The sequence below is a fragment of the Vipera ursinii genome (assembly GCF_947247035.1).
Source record: "Vipera ursinii genome assembly, chromosome: 1".
Classification (NCBI taxonomy): Eukaryota; Metazoa; Chordata; class Lepidosauria; order Squamata; family Viperidae; genus Vipera; species Vipera ursinii.
The window spans coordinates 271,711,981-271,733,890 of record NC_139512.1 but is presented as its reverse complement, the minus strand read 5'-3'; the positions used below and the strand labels follow the sequence as shown (position 1 = coordinate 271,733,890).

Here is a 21,910-nt window from a genome sequence, read left to right as displayed (position 1 = left end):
CTGTATCTTCTCCATACTGAGATCCTAGTTTCCATCAAGTCCATAAACCTGTTCAAACATTCAATAATAGAATAAACCATTTTCTTGGACATGATGAAAATGAACTGACAAAACTAGTAACATTTCTCAATTGAAAGCAGATACAGGAAGTTTTAATGATAATTAGGACAAGAATTTGCATTGCTAAGCAATGTTGTGGTAAAGTGCGGTATCATCCGACCATGTTGCCTAGTGACAGCAATCCTGGCAGTCTCTGTTGCCGTCATTAAGCGAAGGTTGCAATTCATTAACTGAGGACCTCCTTGTGACTTTCAGCAAGCAAAGTCAATAGGGAAGCTGGCATGAAGCTGAAAGTCCAAGAGGGCTCACAAGCAAGCTAGCTGGGGGGGGGGGGGGGGGCGAAGTGGCTGCTGTAGTACAAGTGTAGCTGGGCGGTGGGTAAGTGCTCCGGAGTGTGGAAGGGTGCATAGATGACTGCTACAGCCTGGCACAAGCATGCTGAAAGTGGGGTGAGTGCTCAAGAGGGCAGGAGGGTGGTCAAATGGATGCTATATCCTGGAATGAGTTTGGTCATCTGTGCAGAGTGAAGGGGGAGGATCTGTGGGAACATAGCAGGAATGGTAACGACTTATACGAACTACTTGTATCCTTCCCTAGTGATTTTCCCATTGACTCTGATTGTAGTAAACTGGCAGAGAAGGTCACAAACAACCTTCATGTGACTGTGGGATCATAGGTGTGAACTGGTTGTCAAGTGGCTGGATCATGATCATGTGATCACAGCAGTGCTGGGGCAGCCAGAACGTTATAGACAGATCATAAAAACCATTTGTTCAGCGCCATCCTAACCTTGAACAGTCGCTGAATGAGTGATTGTTAACCAAGGTCTAGCTGTACTAAACTTTCTGTCCCACAGGTACATAGAGATGCCAGAGCACAAGAGGAAAAAATGGATGGGGCCTAATGATTTCCTGACTGAGCTGTAAGGTAAAAGAAGAAACATTTCACAGATATGATTTGTTAAATTTATCAAATTTGGTTCAATTATACTTGTATTTGTAATGAATAAGGCCACTTGTTTCAACAGGTCCCAGGGAAGTAACCACAAAACATAATTGTCTCTTTAATAAACTTCAATCTGAAGAACTGATTAAACAAAAATTATGCAAATTAGGCATTGTTTACTATATTTTCACTATTGAAACACAGGGATCTCGATAACAACAGATATGTTAAGTGAATGCCACTAAAGTAGAAATAAATTTAAGTGAATGCCATTACCGGAATAACTTCTGTTGTTATTTCTTGTTTGCTGAATCTGTAAACAATGACATGTGCAGAAACTCCTGCTACGCACAGCATCCTGCTTTCTGGACACCATGAGATGATCTGAATGGCATATGGATCTTCATCTACTATGTCAGTGCTTGGCCTATCTTCTTTATTTCGAGATTTTTCAAATACTTTAGCTGTTTTTAATTTGTATAGTACTTGCAAAGTTACTAGGAATAAATTAAGAAATAAACTTGGTTATATGTTTAAATGAAATCATTTTGAGGAGACTATTTCTCCATTTAGAAATAGGACTATTATTCAAGGAAAGCAATTCTGAAAGAAAAAATAGGAATATTATTCAAACAATGCAATTCTAAAATAGAGGTTATATTGCAGGGTGTTTTAAGTTTCATTAATTTGGTTGACATCAAATATCAATGCACAGAAAGAGCTGTGCCTGAGCTGCATTTATTGTGACAGAAAGATGTTCCACCTTATAATCTCTAGTCTGAGTCTCAAACATAATTTTTAACAAAAATAAAGGGTTTTCAGCAAAATGAGTACTTAATTTTATATATTAAAAGAATTGTTAATTATTATATGGCACTAAGATAGAATGCATAATCAAAAATTGTTGAGTTTTAAGTCCTATTCAAAATAGACCATTTTGTCACCACTAATTTAAAATATATTCATTTCATTTGGATCCAAGCAAGACTGAGCAATATTTTAACATTCAAACAAATAAAGAAAAAAGAGACAAGTAATGTCAGTACTATGCCATTCATATTATGCTGTTCTTATAACAGCTTTTATATGTTAAATGGCTTTGTGTGTGGGGGGACTCGGGGGAGAGTAAGAGCCTTATTGAAGGTGGTAAATCACTCACTTGCAGAGGCATCCCAAAACTTGACCGATCCATCTGCATGCCTATTAAAATATGAAATGTTTTTAAAAGTATGTTTAGAAATTAAAGAGTAGTGAGATTTACTTAGTTATGCTAAATTTATATAACAATTATACAGCTTTATAGTTATTGGTTTCTTAGCATTGACATGTTATTAGCTCAACAACATAATAAGCAAATTATTGTGCTTAGAGTCTTAGATGCAATATTACAAGTATCTTTGTAGTCTGAAGAGAAATTAGACTTGCTTTTTCTTTCCTTCCAACTTAAGTGGGGAGAATTTTTTTAACCCCTATGGAGTATAGTTGTTGAATGTTGAGATTTAACTAATATGCAAAAAGAATCCCTTCTTTTTATACCATTTTAGAATCTAGAAGGATTAGTTGTCCTTGGTCTCATTAATCATTTAAGAGTTTGGAGCCTTTTTGTTCTGTAGAATAGGGCAAACCAAGGCTACAATCTCAACACTTACTAGAGAATAAGCTCTAATCAATTCAAACAAGATTGTTTTTAAATTGCACAAATTGCACAAGAAGTCAATCCTATCTGTATTGTTCTCAACTCTATTTTTTTGAATACACTAGAATGAACAATGGAATCTACTAAGACATAACTATAACACATACATTATAAACAAGATTTTCAACACGTAGTAGTGTTCTGTTTGGTACCTCCTATTTTATTACTTACCCAGTAATAATAATCTCTGGATAACTCTGTGTGACCAAACCCCAATTTCCACCATTGACAGGCCATTCCTATTAAAAAAAATAATTAAATCATAATAACAATTGCCCACCAATATATAAAGAACAGTACTTCAGAATATGATATTAGCACTTTTTTTACCTTTTTACTATAGCCTTGACGCTTTTGTCGTGCACCCACTGAATACAGTGCTGGAATAAGGTCTACAGGGCAATCAGCAAAATATTCACAACAAGTGACTGGAGATTCATGTATATTCAAGGGATATGGATTCTCAAATATAGGATACCTTTAATGAGGTGTTAAAAAGACAAGCATTGTTATGTTTTACATATTAAATTTGATACTATTCAAACTATTTTTCAGTGATAAAAATATTAAATGAGAAAAAGAAATGAATACTATTATGAGAACAAATATAGCACTTGAAAAACATAAACATATGGCTTTTTGGCACAGTAACATCTTTGAAGCATAATCACTTACCATTACTAGTATTATATATTGATTTATAGTTGTTTGATTCACATGTACATGTGTTCATTTACTGGTTGTATGTGTAGGCATGTATATTGCATCTTGTGTCAAGGATTTGTGTATCAATTTGTAAGAAAATATGTGTATGAAAAATGGAGTACAAGAGATCTATTAAAAGTGTATCAGAGAAACACATAAGGTTTTATTTTGGAAGATTTCAGTTAATGAAATACATTAAAAATGTAAGCTTAGAGACTTCTAAGAAGGCTCAAAAAAGAGAAAGATCGTCAAAACTGGTCTTAAACTCTGTGGTGGTACTTAAAATATGAGTTGGTTTCCATGTGTGTAAATAAATAAAAATTTTAAGTTCAGAAAGTGAACAATAAAATTTGAATTTGTTTAACCCAAATCTCTGGAAAAACAAGAAGAAAAAAGTATTAAAAAACTGGATGCATTAAAATGTCCCTCTTTAGGATATTCTTCATCCTATTATTATTATTATTTATTAAATATAAAAAATTAATTAATTAAATAATAATAATAATAATAATAATAATAATAATAATAATAATAATAATAATAATAATAATCCATATCACACAGGAAAGTTTTAATTACAATTTTCTTTGCGATTACAAATGCTGATACCCATCAGCATTCATGTTTACTTTCAACCAAGTATATTTAGATAAAATTAAAATGTTTATAGCATGTCATGTAGTTACTATAGAAATGAGTTCACTAAATTTAATGCCAAAACTTCATTAAAATCTTTTTCTTCAAGGAGTCCAATAAACCTAGTTCATAAAAAATTAACCACTATAGAAACAGTATATTGTTAAACACGAGTAAGGAAATAAGCAAGAAATAGGTATCTCCATATTATATATTTATCTTACCCATTTTGTGCAAGGTCAATAACCACTAAATCTTTTTCTAGGAGAACAACCACAGCGTATGGCTCTTGGAAATCTAAAGAAGAGATACAAATATTCAAAGAAGACCAATTAATAATTCACATTTGGTAAATATTTAGCCACTGTTGATTTCACACAAAGACTGTAATAAGATACCAATAAAGCATTAACACAGAGATCATTTCAATTTGAATATTGTGAATAAATGTCAGAAAATATCAGAATAGTATTTTAGTATTTTACTTACTCATGAATTTTTATCACTTAATCTAGGACAGATCCAAGAGATCTTACACCTAATATCTATTCAGCAGTTTTCAAATAAATTGAACAAGACCTCCCATTATTCCAAAACAGCATTGTCATATTAAGTAGAAATAATCAGAATCACAATCCTAAATGTCTGGAAAATGGTATGATTTTCATAGATGATTGCAAAAACATTTATGTATGGTATTATCAGAAACGGAAAGAAATTAAAAATGATAGTGAATGTGCATTATTACCCAGATGCTTACAATGTTTAATCTTAACTCTGTATCAATTAACCCATTGTCCTTTTCCAAAAATCTCTTTATAAGATGTTAATCTAATTAAAAACACCTGATATTACATGACTTTAACTGTCTCACTGTTCTAACAACAGAAATTATCAAATTAAATCTATGTATCATATTATTCATACGAATACTTCCAGTCACTATTTTGTCATGCACTGAAAACATTATTTTACTTTTTTAATCTATTCATTTACTATATTTTTAAAAAATCACCTTGCAGTGAAATGGGTGGCAAACAAATTTAATAAATAAATAAAAATAAATCTGAACTGGAAATGCTATTTTACATAATCTAGTTGTTTTCAGAAATGTTGGAACTTTCAGAATTGCAAGCTAACATGATTGGAATATTCTGAAGTTTAGTTCCATCATTTCTGTGGGATGTTGAGTGGAGAATGTTGTTAATAAAGAATGTAATGAAGGAATTCTGGAATTATAGAACAGAGAAAAGAAAAATAAAGAACCCACCACTGGGGTATGGAGTTTCACACAGGGTTAGAAAATCTACTATTGAATAATCCATTTCTAGAACAGCAGTACTCTTTCCATGCATAACAGTTAAACAGGGTCTTCTTCCAACAGTGTCATATGATAAGCCACCTGACAAGATGATAAAAGGCTCTCTGAAAATCAAGACAAATAAATAGTTAAGCCAATGAAAGATAACATTAAAAAACATGGAACACTGTTGGATTTAGTGGAATAATATATTAAGAACTCTATGTGCTATGCCTGCTTGTTATACAATATAGGCTTGCCATATGGACTGGACTGGACCATATTAAAACAAAAACAAAAAACTGAAAAAAACTGAAGTGCACTGATTTATGAACAATTAATGGATACTTTTTTTAAAGAAATCTCTTTCAAGCTATAATTTGAGCAGTTGAAGAATGTGGTATGTATTTTTGTATTCGTTTAAGGTTTTGTTGTTATTGTTGTTGTTAGTTGCAAAGTCGTGTCCGACCCATTGCAACGTTCCTCCAGGCCTTCCTGTCCTTCTGGAGTCCATTTAAGCTCACACCTACTGCTTCAGTGACTTCATCCAGCCACCTCATTCTCTGTCGTCCCCTTCTTCTCTTGCCCTCAACCTTTCCCAGCATTAGGCTCTTAAAGTTTTGTACAGCTGCCTTAAACATATCTTATGTAATGTAACCCTGGATGACTCACAAGCAATAATAAAACAGTAAAAGCAATAATAATAATAAAAAACAAAAGGAAAACCTAGTGCCCAAACACAGCACATTCCACCAAACTCAAACTGTAGGGAGTGGGCTTCCCTGGGCTTCATATCTTAGTCAAGGATTGAGCAGAACCAGTCCTTTATCAAAGAGGGACTCCATCTAAAATGTACTAAACTTATTAAAATGATTGGTTCTATCCACTATCCCATTAATATATTTCCATACATGAAATGGAACTTGCTCTTTTTCTGTAACTCCCATGCATCAATAAATTTGGGAATATCACATTTGGGGATTTAAACTTTCCAGATATGTAACAATTTTGATGGCGATATATTTATGGATGTGTGTATATGTTTTAAGTATATAAATTTGGAGGATTTTTTTAACTACATAAAACTGAAGAACTCATGAATACATACAATTATTTCTGTATTTTGAATGCTTATTAAATATTTTTAAATATTTGACACATCTTAGTTTGCAAAATGTAGGCTGGATTCGGACACAGCAAAAAAAAAGTCCATTTATAGGAAGGCTTCAGCTCAGGGAACATTTTAGATGCAGGAAGGGAGATCTAACTTTTGCTTTTCCTCTGAGGCCTCCAAGATTTGGAGAGATGGAAGATCATTTCACTCAATGTGGGAGAAGTTGCAGGAATATGCAGAAAAAAATAAGGAATCCACAGAAGTTGTTTTCTTTCTTTCTTCCATTAAAGGCGCTCTATCCAAGGCAAATCTGGATCATACACTCCATCTTTAGACAGAGTAAATATCCAATCATCATTAAATAATTGTGGCCCAATTCTTACCCAATTCTGGTTGTTTTGTATTCCACTTTAAGAATAGGTTTACACGGTTCTGGCTTCTTTCCATCTTTAACCTGCTTCCCTAAAACAAAATATTGCCTTATTTTTATTTAAAATTGATTTGAAAGTTATCAGAATCTTAGAAATTACATTATGATCTTAACAATATTTCCATGTATTAGAAAAGCAATATGTTCCATATGTTAGAAAATGGTTCAAGATTCATTATTCATACGGGTTAAGGCTCATGCAAAAGACCTATTGAGAACAATCATCCCTATTCACAACTTCTCAGGGTAATTCCTTATTATTAGAGTGGATGGGAAATTGAAATTAGGTAGGAGGTGGTGGCTAGGTGTTCCTAAAATTTAAATGGAGCATCACTGCTACAGTGAATAAATTATGGCTGTAATGGAACCTACCCGTTATGGTCCTTAATGTTAATTGAATCACTTTAAACCAATTAACCCCATCCTTCCTCTCCCTAATGCATTCATTAATTGAATGCACAGGTCATTGAGTGCGCATGAGACACCTCAGGGATGGGAAAGACCATGGGGGGGTCTAGTGCAGAAAAAGACCACCTGACTCTGGCCACCCAAGGCATCTCTGCACCCATTGAGATATCTCATGCTCCCCTTCCCACCCCTAAGGGTCCTCATTGCTGCTTCCTCTGCCTACTTTGCACTTACTTTTCAAAGATCGGCAGAGCTCAGGGCTACATGGCAGAAAAATGGCCGTCTTCTCAGATGCTGGTGAAGCTGTTTTCTTTAGATCTTGTGTTCTTCCATCCCCCTTTGCAAAAGCTTTTGGTTTGGAGAACGGAGGCCTGCAGGGGCAAAGGGGATGGAAGCCTTTGAGGGTGTGATCTCGTGCCCCTGCAGACGTCCATTTGCGAAAAGCTTTTGCAAAAGGGGACGGAAGCCTTTGAGGGTGCGATCTCACGCCCCTGCAGCCTCCATTCTCCACAGTGAAAGCCTTTTGCAAATGGCACGGAAGTCTTTGGGGGTGCAATCTCGCACTCCTGCAGGCCCGTCATCTGTGTAAAAAAGCCTTTGCAAAGGGGACAGAAGGGTGTGCAAAAGCACAGAATCTAATGAAAACAGCTTGACCAGCATTTGAGAAGATGGCCGCTTTTCTGCCACGTGGCTCTCAGCTCTGCAGATCTTCGAAAGGTGAGTGATCAGTGATGGGATGGAGAGGAGCCGGTGGGCTAGCATTCCAGGGCCAGTGCCTGTTAGGACCCCATGGAAGGGGATAGGCAAGGGGCATGTTGCAGCATCTCTGTGGTCAGTCATAAAGGTGAACGACTGCTGTGGTGATGCAACATTTGTAACTCTGGGACTGGATTGTAAGTACTTTTCAGAGTGGTATAACTTTCAGAGTGGTATAACTTATAGCTAAGTGAACTGTTGTAATTCGACAACTACTTGTACTTCCCATCTTTCAAAGGATTCTTTGCGTTCAACTGGCTAAAGAGACTATGCACTGGAAAGAAGGATCAGGAAAATCTGTTTAGTCCAGTATTGTTATAAGTGTTCAGAAGTGGAGTCATCCCCATGTATTTTATAAGGAATGAGCATTTATCTAAAATAACCTTCAATAATTGACACATTCAATTGAATAGAATTTAATATAATATATACCTGGAAATGGCAAAGAATAAATAATCCTTTTTCCTCACACTAAAACTATACTTCAATAAAGGTATTATGTATTAGAACAAAATTGAACTCAGTATTAGTATTTAAATGCAATGAAATATTGTAATACTTTTATACGTAATAATGATCTACAACCTAATTCTGAATCATATTTGCTTTTAATTTTTAAAAAGATAAATTAGGTTTAACAGTAAACAATATATATTGCAAGATTGGCCATATGCAAATGGTGATTGCTGTTATTACTTATATTAATTTCTTATCTGATAATATAGCACTGAAAAATCTTTTTGTACATATAATATACAAATATTCTGTAATAATCTAGGCCAGGGGTGTCAAACTCAATTTCATTGAGGGCCACATCAGCATTGCGGTTGCCCTCAGGGGGCCGGGTGGGCGTGGCCTACTGGATGGGCATGGCTAGAGTGCATATGGCCTACTTGATGGGCGTGGCCAGCTCTACATCGTTCGCATCAAGGGTGCCTATGGGGGCCTGGGCAGGAGTGGGACAGATCTGAGGGTCTCTGGCAGAAGGAGGGTCTCTGGGCCAGGGTCAAGGCAGTGGGGGCCATTCCCTCACTGTTTCCAGGATGGCTTCGTAGGCCACATGAAACCACTTCGCAGGCCGGATCTGGCCCCCGGGCCTTGTTTGACATGTCTGATCTAGGCGCATTTATTCACTGTAGGCACAATCTGGGGGCAAATTCATTAGGATTTATTATTTATTTATTAATTTAATTTGTATACCACCCTTCTCCCGAAGGACTCAGGGCGGTGATTACTTCCAGATATGCATAGAAGTGCAACCTAACTATAACGTACTAACATATTAAATACAAAACACATACACTGTAAACTTACCATGGGGAGTGATTGTCTGCAATGGCTTAGTAGGGTTCCTTACATTCCATATAGTCAAGGTGCCATCTGAATGGCTACATATAAATTGCTTTCCTTCATGATGCCAATTTACAGAATGAATTGCCTGAGCAAAACAATAATAATTTAAAATATTAAGAAATATAAAATTAATTAAATTCAGTTACTAAAACAGCATGGCAAAGTAGTCACAGGGTTATGGCAGCATTTTTTTTCTGATGAACATATTTTATTAAAAGGCACAACCTCCTGTGGCTGCAGCTCATGTCATTAGATGGATCTGATGACGTGAATGCAGCTCACAAATGCTTACATATTTGAACAAAGTCTGTTAGTCAGAAAAGGTGCTGTCAGATTTTTCTCACTACAGACTAATATGGCTTTTCTATTATAATATCTAAAATTAAGTATGGAGGAAACTAACAATAAATTGAACATAATATGCATGCACATGTACATAATATGCGTAAATACCTCCAAGTAGTTAAATTTGGCATAAAATAATATTTTAATACAAAATTAATTCTCAAGGAAAAGTCTCTGCGTTTAAAGGACACATGTATTATTTATGCAGCTATATCAGTTATATCATTTAATGTCATCTTAGTTAATCATTTAAACTGTTCTAGTGCAAATACTTTGCACTGGTAGAAATTAGAAAAGTAAACCTATATTCATTTACAAATGGTTGTTTATCACAGCCTGATAGATTGCAGCATATTCTGTGCCTTTTATATTGCATAAGCAATATAAATATTACCACCTCAGTTTTACACTTGTAGGTTGTCAGAAAATTACGATGGTCTGGTAAAATTTTATTTTTTGCAGTAATATATTTGCCCTGACCCATCCCACTTAGCTTCTGAAAGATATTTTTAGTTAGTTGTTAAGACCATTATATGCACACTTACTTCCATTTTGAAAACCAACTTTTAAAACCTCTCTTACATCATGAATACAAGAATTTGATGTATCAATTATAACTGCATTATGTGATTATCTATGAAGCATTTAATTCATAAAACTCATAAAAAGCTTAATTAGAAAAAGTCACAGCATGTTAAACACACACACAGTTCATCAACCTTTATGGATAATTGGAAAATAGGCTGATTTTATATAGCAAAAAGCAACCTGATATATACTACAGTGAGAATCATTGTAGAAAAAAAAATCTGCAGCTGAATAATATTTGAATGTTATTTTAATAAAGTTTGAAACAAATCTATTTTCTAAACATATTAAAATGATTCATTAAACCATAATAAATAAAATATGTAGCGTATTTACTACTAGTCTTAAACTGAAGGTTTGAAGCATTACCAATGTTTAACAGAACAAAATGGTAACAAGTTTATCCGCAGCTAGAAGCAACAGAATTCTTAAAACACTGTATGTGGAACAAGATGCAGCTACAAATAAGAAAAGAAGCATCACAAAGTTTCCAGTGTTCTTCAAAAATCTGTACTATGACTTTAAAATAAATACATGCAGGGTTTTTTTTTAAAAAAAACACCTTTTTTTTCTAAAGCCACAGATTCTTTACACAGTACATTTTTAGAATATTTTTGATATGCACCTAATTTAGCTGAGGTAGGCTTTAATAGATCTAATATTCCTAACAGATTACATTTGACTACAGAACATTGATGTTTATAAGCAGTCTGTCTTCTCAGGAAATTCTATCCCTAAAGTGCTCTTCTCACTTTAAGAATCTCAATACGAAATCCCATATTTTGTAACCTACTAATACATTCAAATTTCATAAGGAGGACCCAGATTGTTGGGGGCAATTAAGCTGACTTTGTAATAATGCCGCTTGGGTGTGTGTGTGTGTGTGAAAGCCCTAATAAGCAGGCATATACATAGAATGAAGGCTACTGCTAAGCTTGTAAGCCGCCCTGAGTCTTCGGAGAAGGGCAGGATATAAATGGAATTAAAATAAAATAAAAAATAACTATATAATTGCCAAACTACATTATAGTCATGTGAAAAAGTACAACCTCTTTGAGTTTTATGGTTTTATGTATCAGGACATAATAAAAATCATCTGGTCCTTAGCAGTTCTTAAAAGTAGGTAAATACATCAGATGAATAACACATATTATACCATGTCACCACTTGTTTTACAAAAAGAAAGTTAAAATGGAGATGCCATGTGTGAAAAACTAAGCACACCCTTACTATTTCCCTAGGTATAAAGAGACTTAGTTGTAGCCAGGTGCTGCTATCAACTGCCCTTGATTAACTGATTATCAGCAAGTGTGACTACCTCTCTCTATAAATGCCTATGTTTTAGGAGTTTGCTGGTCTCCAGCATTGAGATGTGTGTTAACACAATGCCAAAGAGGAAAGACATCAGCAATGGCCTTAGAGAAGCAATTGTTACTGCCCATTAATCTGGGAAGGATCATAAGGTCATTTCCAAACAATTTAAAGTCTATCCTTCTGCAGTGAGGTAGATTGTTCACAAGTGGAAAATATTCAAGACACTTGCCAATCTTCCTAGGAGTGGACATCCCAGTAAATTAACCCCAAGGTCAGACCATGCAATGCTGAAATTGCAAAAAAATCCAAGATGTACATCTCAGAATCTACAGGCCTTAATTAGCATATGTGTGATGTGATGCCTCTCTAGTTGTTGTTCAGAGGTAGATGAATCAGTCCCAGGCACCTCAGGAGGAGAGTTGGTCAATGGCTCTGGCAGCTGGCTGAGAGTGATTTGGCTGAAGCACAGCTGCAAGACAGCCCTGAGGCTTCAGGTGGGGAGAGCACACAGCTGCAACTGGTTAGTGATGATAAGGTGCTGCCTTTTGCACTTGATCTGAGAACGTGTAGGGCAGAGAAAAGGCAGGAGCAACGAAGTGGGCCAAAATTCCTCCACAACAATGTGAGAAACTGATAAAATCATATCAAAAATGTTTACTTCAAGTTATTGCTGCTAAAGGTGGTTCTACAAACTACTGAATCATTAAGGTGTATTTAATTTTTCATACATGGCTTCTCCATTTTGGCTTTCTTTTTGTAAAATAATGATGACATGGTATAATATATCATATGTTATTGATCATCCGAGCTTATATTAACCTACTTTTAAGAACTGGTAAGATCAGATGATTTTTACTATGTACTGATATGTAACACCGTAGACCTCAAAGAGACAGTGTACTTTCTTTTTCACATGACTGTATATACATTCTGTTATATAAATCACTAAGTTGTAAGGAGAAAAAAGATCAATTCCACATCTTGTAACAAAATATGTTGTGTTAAGAGAGCCCAATTCATTTAGCTTTACCCAATTTTATTTGTGAATTGATAAAATATTTGCTACTCACCTACTGAAGTATTACTATGACTTTTTCTATGTGCTAAATGTCAATTAAAGGTGATGACAAGACCCTGATACCAAGTTGCTTAGGAATGTTTTTAGTAAAGGAGTGTTAATAAGACAAAGGTCTTAGCCTACCTTGTAATCTTTAGTTGAACAGTGTTACTATGGCTACTGAAGATATATGCATGATGTTATTCTTAATGATTAGTTTATAAGGTTGTGTGTTTCTATAACTGGCTCATGGCAATATATGCTCTTCAAAATTGTATAAGAGCCTACTCCAACCTGGAGTGTGCCCATTTAGAACTTGCTTCCAGGTAAGTTTTTATTTGCAAATAAAACATCCCCTCCACCATTCCAATGTGGTTCATTGGGCCCGCACACCAGGTAAAAGGACCTGAGCATTCTGGGACATTTGTTTACACAAAATGCCTATATTGTATACTACAATACTCTACATATTATAAATACCACCATTATCCAATTAGGAAGGACAATCTTATATTAATAGTTTTGTTTGTTTCTTTTACTCTTACACATCTCATTTAAGATAGCATCTGTGCCTGTTGATCATACTTTTCTATGTTATTTATACATTATTTCATTTTCATTGACATTTATATAATTAATAGAGTCAAACTAAAATTATCTAACATACCTTCGTTCTATTACTTTTGGTTCTCAAAACATCAAAAAGTTTTAATACTAGTCTCTGCACGCTGAGCATTCATTGCATGACAAGAGACACTAAGTATAACATTAATCAGGGGGAAAAAGAGAAATAAAACTTACCAGCACCCAACAATAGTAAAAACAATCTCTTTTGCTTTTGCATTATTGGGGATGCCTTTCACAAAAGAACAAAGAGAAGAAACCTTTTGGGCAGAATATTTTATTTTCTTCTGCAATCTTTTTTTAAAAAAATTCTGAAGTGTTTCTACAAAATTTCTGTCATTTGACATGCAAGTTTATTTTGTGCTACAGATTACTACAGCTATCCATGACTTATTGTTGCAAGTTAACAGTTTTACACAGTTACAACACTATGCCTCCTTCATTCCTGTTCTAACTACAGAAGCATTAATTCTCATTTTTCAACTTGCAAGAAAATATAGCCTCTCCTCTGTTAAGTCTCTGAGGAACAATGGTATAATTTATATGTAAACCAAAACAGCAGTTGATATATGGAAAGCCCCTCCTCCCCCAATCCATTTGTACTTGTAAAACACCCTCACCAATTGCTGTTTACTACATAGTTGCAAACGGTTGCTGATACTTAACTCCTTTTTTCTGCAATGATTTACTTCTGCCTTTTAGCTACAATGATGTCTGCCATGCCATCTAATTAAAAAGTTTACATTAGGGTATGCTACTCTCCTTTCTTATCACCTGCAGAGTACCTGTAGTACAGACTTCAGTAGATAGTGCAGGGCACAATAGCCAACTGAGGTAGAAGAAAACAATTTACCCAACATATACTATCCATAATCTGGCGGTTTTGAAAAGGGAAAGAACTGAGAACTGATACAAAATACATAGCATTTCATTCGTCCAAAATTCTTTGCAATGAGAAATTATTTACTTTCGAGGTGAGACTAGTTTGAGATAGATGCAGTTTTTCTACAGCATAATGAAGTAGATTCTACTCTTGTTTCTCCAAACTTTATTTATGAAGGGAAATTATTACATATGTAGAATGAAAACAAGAATATGCAAAAACAATTTATTGAGTCCTTCAACAAATAAACAGTAATTTGAAAATAAATATTAAAAGGCAATCTCAAAGAATGCAATGATCTAATATAGCCAATAGAATCCTGGAGAACAAATCTCTTGAGAGAACTAGAACAGGGCAGTATACACTGTATAAATGTGGAAAGTAACTGTTTATAAAGTCCATAATTCCTTTTTTCGAATTGTAGATGCTGTTGGTACAATCTGACAAACAAGCAGATCTTTGGTCACTACGATCATCAGAAAGATTGTTTTAAACATCATTACACTTGAAAATAGGGATGAGTAGAATATTGGAAGTATATATTTTGCTTCTATCTGTGTCATTTTTAAAATAAAATTAAAATTCACTAATTTGGGGAGTAAAGTGTTAATTTATTTTTCTACAGTACATTCTGCATTTCTATTTCCTAGTAAAAGCTGGTATTTTAAATGAAGAAAAATTACTATGTTGTAATTTGAACTATTATTGCAACAAGAGTGTAAGGTTTAATGTTTCACTAGTTCAGGGGTAGGCAACCTTGGCTCTTTTGTGACTCATGGACTTCAACTCCCAGAATTCCTGAACCAGCATGGCTAAGCATGGAAACCCCTCCCTTTCCCCTCAACATGGCTGGCTCAGGAATTCTGGGAGCTGAAGTCCACGAGTCACAAAAGAGCCAAGGTTGCCTAACCCTGCACTAGTTGCATAAGGAATGCTACAAGCAATCTTATTTTGGATCTTTTTAGAATGTGCTATGTTGATGTGTAAAATGCAGGCTTAAAGGTAAGCATTTCCAACTTATATTGCATAGACTAATATTTTAAATTCAAGAATTTTCTGACCATTTTTAAGATTCTTCAATCATAGGACTTGATAAAATTTCTAAGGAAATTAAATATGTGTGGTATGTCCTTTCTAATAAAGCTATAAATACCTAACCTATTACACTCACTAACCTTTGGATGTAGGGCATCCAGTCTTGGGGTACAGCAGAGGGCCACATTAGTGACATCACACATCACAAATAGGCTTCTGCCTCCTGAATGGACTGAAGACCCGCCATATGATGTCCTAAAAAAGGAAAATATTTTCTCTCTTTTACAGAATGCTCCCTTAAAATAGCCAATATGCTCCTTGCTTTGGAGTGTTCATGGTTACCAAGGCAGCATCTACTATGAAATACCAGAAATTGGAATTTCTGTTTAAATATCATGCTGATTAAACAAGATGAGAACAATTTACCATCTTAATACTTAGGTGGGATTTAATATGGCTTCAAGTGGGAGTGTAACTGTTCTTATGGAAATGTTAAGAGTAAAGAGTCTTCTTTTAATAGAAAAGAGTACAATACAGTTCCATGTATATGTTTATATACACTATATATACATATTGGTACAAATATGTTTAATTCAGGAAACACAAAAGTGATTCAGAGAGGGAAATCAACATTATGGATACTATAAATAAATCAACATTTGGGGGGGTGTCAGCTTGGAGGAGCCTTCTCTCTGAAGGATTGGGCTTCCAAAATTATTTGTTTCTCATAGAGATGGGCGAGATGGCAGCAGCCCGAAATCTTTTTTCAAACTATCATCTCTGCCTGTTGCCTATTAAATGATTAATCTGTGACACCGAATTGTGACCTCTGCTAATTGCCAGTTTTGTTGGAACCCAATTTAAAAAGTTGGTTTTAACTTTTAAAGGATTACATGATTTGCTGCCAAGTTACTTGAAAGACTGCCTTAACCTTATCAGACTGTTTATACTTTCTCATCTGAAATAAATCAGGGTGCTTGCTAAATGGGAGAGAATTTCCTTTTTCCTCCATGCCTATAGGAGCTCTGGAATACTTTACTAACTGAAATTGACCAAGCCCATCCCTATAGCCTGTTTTCTATTTCCTTTTCTTCGGAATTGGTTTTAAATACTTAGGGGTAAAATGTCCATTTTTTATGATAACTACCTTTTATGATATATTGCAATTAATTACTGCTAAAATTTCATCCTATGATCAACACTGGGAAGCGTTTATATCTTAAACTGCAACCTAAATATGTTAAATATATACTAGTCTTGCATGAGCCTTAGAAAAAGGTCACTAATTTTTCATAATATTTAAAATATGACTTATGCAGTTAATTATAAAAATGACAACTTTTATTTCATAAAGAATCAAAAATGTGGTGTGCCTCCCTTCCTTCCTCACTTTTTCCTCATAAATGTTTTGTACCTTCCTGATGATAGGAAAAGCCATCACCTACAGCCAACTGAGGTCTTTGCTATCTAGAAGAGGTGTAGGTTTAAGTCCCCCTAGAAAGAACCTTCCAAGGATGTCAGGGCAAGGGTCAGAAAATCTTACAGGTAATAGGTTACAGTTCTGAAAGTAGACTTGTGTATCACTGAAAAAGATGGTATTTTATAAGATTATCAAACCAATATATTTTAACAAAACTTCTATGAGCTCCCTGTCCTTTATTACCTACAGTGTATTTGCTATACATTTTGCAAAATGAATTAAGCAATAGAGTTTCTGCCATCAGTACTTTAATTATTGTGTCCAGCAAATATTCGCCTACCTAATTTAACTTACCTGAAATTTAAAAATAAAACATTTAAGAAAAAGAGCTAGACAATCTAACTCCAAAATTAGAAATAAGCTGATGAAATAGCAAAATATAATAAAGTCAAAATGAAATATTACTAATTGAACTAATATAATAGAAAAAAATTTGTAAAATCCATCTATCAAGGAACTGATTCTCATATGCAGAATGCCCAGTTTGGATCTAATCAGATTTTTAAGTGATAGATTTCTCTCTCTCTCTCTCTCTCTCTCTCTCTCTCTCTCTCTCTCTCTCTCTCTCTCTCTCTCTCTCACACACACACACACACACACACACACACACTAAAAGACCTATATTATATTCCATATAATTCCATTTTTTAAAAAAGATTAAAATCCTTGTTAATGACTACATACATGCTGTCATTCGAGCATAAATGAACTCAAAACGTTTTAGGCAACAATTCTATAGATACTTATATGAGAATAAACAACCATAGTGGTTCTTGCTTTAGGGGACATATATTCTATGAAGTTAGTCTTAAGATTCTACATTCTGGAATATGCCGCAGCTGAAAGATATTTAAAGCTTATTTGAAGTAAGTGATGTGAACACCTATTTACCTATAGCAGAAAAGCAAATGTTTAAAATTGGAAAACTACTATATAGGTGGAAAATTACAGATGAATGAAATTGTTATTGATGAACAGTATAAGAATTCACTAAACAATTTCTAGTAGGGCCATCCAGCCAGTTTGAAAACATCAAATAAGAGGTAGTCAGATAATGTTTTAGGAAAACTGTTCAATAACCCTTGTCATTAAGAACATTTTACTAATGTTTAGCCTCAATCTTCTTTAATTGACATACATTAATCTTGTCCTTCTTTCAGTTTCAATAGAGAACAATACACACTGTTTTCATATTTCCTCTTAATTTTCTATTTGTAAGCTAAACAAATTACCATTCTTCATAAGGCTTGATTTCCAGAGCCCTCATCATTCTGGTACATATCCTGTGAACTCAGTGGAGGGTCTCTGTATCCTTTTAAAATGTATTGCCCAAAGGGGAATAAAGTATAGTTATAACTCGGCATTCGATGTATCAAAACTCATTGAATTTGGTATTCAACAAGTTTTGAAGCAGAAATCTTGTCCCAGCACTTGTCTTTCTCCTGGTAATCAACATGCAAGAAAGAAGTTGCTGATGTTGGCTGCCTCATGACTCACTATTTCTTCTGGCCGAAATAGCAGGTCACATGGTAAGTCACATGGTTTCTTCAGTACCCGTTGGTTTTAGTATTCAGCATGTCTTCCGGAACAAATTACTGATGAGGACCAAGGTACAACTATACTCCAAATGTGGTTTAATTAACAGAGTTCACAGTGTACTACCGATCTGGATGTAACGTGCCTTTTTTAGTTGCTACACCATACAGATTGCTTACATGTACGCCCATTCTTCAGTTAGTGACTGTTCACAAATACCATGGAAATTAAAAAAAATCATTTTGTGACCAATGCATGCAATTACCACAAAATGTCATGCACCTGACAACAATGCATGCTGGAGGAAAAATAACACTGGAGTAGCTGTACAAAAGAACTTTATCTCTCTCTCTCTCTCTCTCTGTCATATGTTCATTTAGTGACCATTTTGCTTAGCAGAACTTGGTCACTAAATGAGAAGTGGATGTAACTAGTGCTACATCAATATTTCTAGATTTTGATCATATGCACTACCACAAGCCAGGTATTCAAGGATGCTGAATAGCATTGGAATGAGAATAAAATTTTCAAGGATTCCACTCAACATTCCCCCTACAATGATCAAAACCAATAATGAGGATATTTTGGATGCAGTTGTTCAACCAGCTGTAAATATCTCAAACTGTAATACCATCTAGTTCATATTTTTCTATCTTGTCCACAAGGCTATTTTGAATCTCCTAGTCAAATGCTTTACTGAGATCAAGGCATACAACATCCACAGTTTTCCTTTGCTCTAGTTAACTTTGAGTTGTTGGACTTCATGGCCAAGTATGAGCATTTCCAACACTTGCCATATTATGAGACAACCTGTATATGCAGTACTCCAGCCATTAAAAGTATTTCTCATATATTGTCAAATTCTCAATTATATGTCCCCATCCTTATTGGAAAGAACAGCCCACTGCGATCTGAACCATAATCATATTTTTCCTCTTGGGCTCAAATGTACATGCTGTATGCTGAACAGCTAAATTTATAACTAAGACAGCGATCCTACAAATCTGATACATTGAACAGATTGGGATTCCCTGTGAGGGAGATTCATCCATCTAATTACTAACTCGTGTTACCACATATGTATATGATATGTATTTTATCATTGTATTTCTCTCTATTTCACTCTGAAATTAGACTTATTGTATTTTATTTTACTGATACGATTGCAAGACTAATCAGTCAGTTAACTATTACTACTACATAACTAGTTTTTATGTGATAAAAGAAACAAAATTATCTGACAAAGCAATGCTGTTAAAAGTCACTTACTCTAGCTTAGTAACTAGTTTCTTGTCTGTATAGATATTAAATTGATTAATCCCTAATTCGTTAGATACTTCTTTTTCTTTTAAGTTGCAATTTTTATTATTCCCCAGGAACTTTCAAAGATTACAGTCAGAAATGTTAAGATAACCTCTGCAAGTTTTAAGATATCCATTTTCCTTATTAATGCTCACCACAAAATCCTATATACCAGGAAAAAATATGTCTGATAGTTTTGACCCTCCCACTTGGTTGGTAAGGGAGGGTTCTGAGAGCCCAAATTATGGTTTGGGCCGTATGAACTATCCCAATTACCTCATAGTCCAACTATACCGGGGGGAGGGGGGAGTTGGTTAAAACATATAATCTACTCTGTCTTCTATATATGAGATATAATTTTAGGTATTACAATTTTGCTTGTTGTTAGCTGCAAAGTTGTGTCCGACCCATCGCGACCCTATGGAAAATGTTCCTCCAGGCCTTCCTGTCCTCTACCATCTTCTGGAGTCCATTTAAGCTCACGCCTACTGCTTCAGTGACTCCATCCAGGAACCTCATTCTGTCGTCCCCTTCTTCTATTGCCCTCAAGTACTACAATACTTAAAGCCATTTGACTAACCTTTAAATTCCTATGTGAATCAATAAATTGAATATTTTCCTGCTTTACTGGGATGACTGTATCTATATTTCTTCCATAAATATAAGCAACAATGCTAAGTAAACATTTACTGAATAGTAATTCTTCTGCAAAATTTCAATACAGTCAACAAAATTACAGTATGACTCAAAACATGCCAGACTTTTTTTTTTTACCTCATCATGTGTGTATCTGTATTCCGCCTTCTTGGATTTGAGGTCCCATAATGCCACTGTTCCTGATTCAAAACCAATCAACAGCTGTAATAAATTACAAGTTGTATTAATGTTATTCTGGTACATAAGAATCAGTGCAACTCTATGGCTCACCAAATTACCATACAATTCTCTACTATAAGTGCATCTGCATGCCAGATAAATTAATATTTCAGTACGTTTTGTAGACAAATGATAACTGAGATCTCATTTGTTTGGGACATGCAATAATTGGATATTCTGATACATATAAATGGTATCCTAGGAAGTTTGTAAACTGCAGATGAGCTTATAAAGAACAAGATGCTTATCTGTGCTGTTGTGAATGGTCACCTCTCTAATCATACACATGTCCTTTCCATTATTGTAAACAATCTTACCCTGCTGCATCTCAGAGTTGTGTCTTTTCTGTGGTGGTACTAGTCCTATAGAACAGCATCACCCCAGAGATTAGGATGGCCATGATTCTGGGTGTTCTTCCACGTTTTTAGGCTATATGCATAGGTAAACTCTGCTGGCTAAACGTGGTTAAATTATTCTGTGTGGGTTGGACTGTATTTGTGGCATTGGCATTTAATAACTATCATTATTGTGGTTTTAACCTTTGGATGTCATTAGAGTCACTTTGGGGAGATGGGTAACCTTACAGATTATTTGAATGAATAAATATTCATTATGCACTTTCATAGGTGCTATTTTTCTTAATGCAGACACGCAGCGTGATTCCAGCCTCCTCCCCTTCACTGAATCCTAGAAACTGCCATAGCAACCACAGAAGTTTGAAAACTGCTCTGACAGATACCTGCAAAAAGCATAGGAAACTAAATAAAGAACTATAGTTAAAAAATAAGCAACCTGTTCTTTCTCTCATGAAATTTGTACAGCACCAACTTGCTAAACCAAGAAAGCAAATTATATGTCTGGAGAAAACAGAAAATAGTGCAACCCATTCAAAGGAAGATCTAATCTTGCTCAAGCGTAATTTATGCCTCAGCATTCTGTTAAAACAAAACATCTTAAAGTAGTTTTAGGCCACCCTGGAGTATGTTTCCTGGTCTGGTCTGTACCTTGGTGTTCAGCACATCCTTTCATAGTTTATTGACTCAAGCTGCTTTATCTGTCAAATATTAGATTAACTAAAACTAAGGCTAAAACATATAGGGAAAGGTTGCTGGAATTGGGTATGTGTAGTTTAACAAAGAGAAGGGTGAGGGGTGACATGATAGCAGTGTTCCAATATCTCAGGGGCTGCCACAAAGAAGAGGGAGTCAAGCTATTCTCCAAAGCACCTGAAAGCAGGAGAAGAAGCAACGGATGGAAACTAACCCAGGAGAGAAGCAACCTAGAACTAAGGAGAAACTTCCTGACAGTTAGAACAATTAACCAGTGGAACAACCTGCCTCCAGAAGTGGTGAATGCTCCAACACTGGAAGTTTTTAAGAAGCGACTGGACAGCCATTTGTCTGAAATGGTATAGGATTTCCTGCCTGAGCAGGGGGTTGTTGTTGTTGTTGTTGTTGTTGTTGTTGT

The 21,910-nt window shown here is 35.0% G+C and overlaps 1 protein-coding gene across 4 annotated transcripts in view; it reads right to left on the bottom strand.

The window, feature by feature from the left end:
- STXBP5 (syntaxin binding protein 5) overlaps positions 1–21,910 on the bottom strand; it is a 100,561-nt gene that overhangs the window by 38,299 nt on the left and 40,352 nt on the right. For all 4 annotated transcript variants that reach the window (XM_083371660.1, XM_083371661.1, XM_083371662.1 and 1 more), the window contains exons 7-15: positions 20,342–20,425; positions 9,365–9,488; positions 6,840–6,918; positions 5,313–5,467; positions 4,267–4,339; positions 3,032–3,179; positions 2,873–2,940; positions 2,165–2,205; positions 1,282–1,502 (exon numbers count right to left, since the gene is read on the bottom strand). In XM_083371660.1, the coding sequence (XP_083227786.1) occupies positions 1,282–1,502; positions 2,165–2,205; positions 2,873–2,940; positions 3,032–3,179; positions 4,267–4,339; positions 5,313–5,467; positions 6,840–6,918; positions 9,365–9,488; positions 20,342–20,425 (993 nt within the window). The remainder of the gene's footprint in view (positions 1–1,281; positions 1,503–2,164; positions 2,206–2,872; positions 2,941–3,031; positions 3,180–4,266; positions 4,340–5,312; positions 5,468–6,839; positions 6,919–9,364; positions 9,489–20,341; positions 20,426–21,910) is intronic.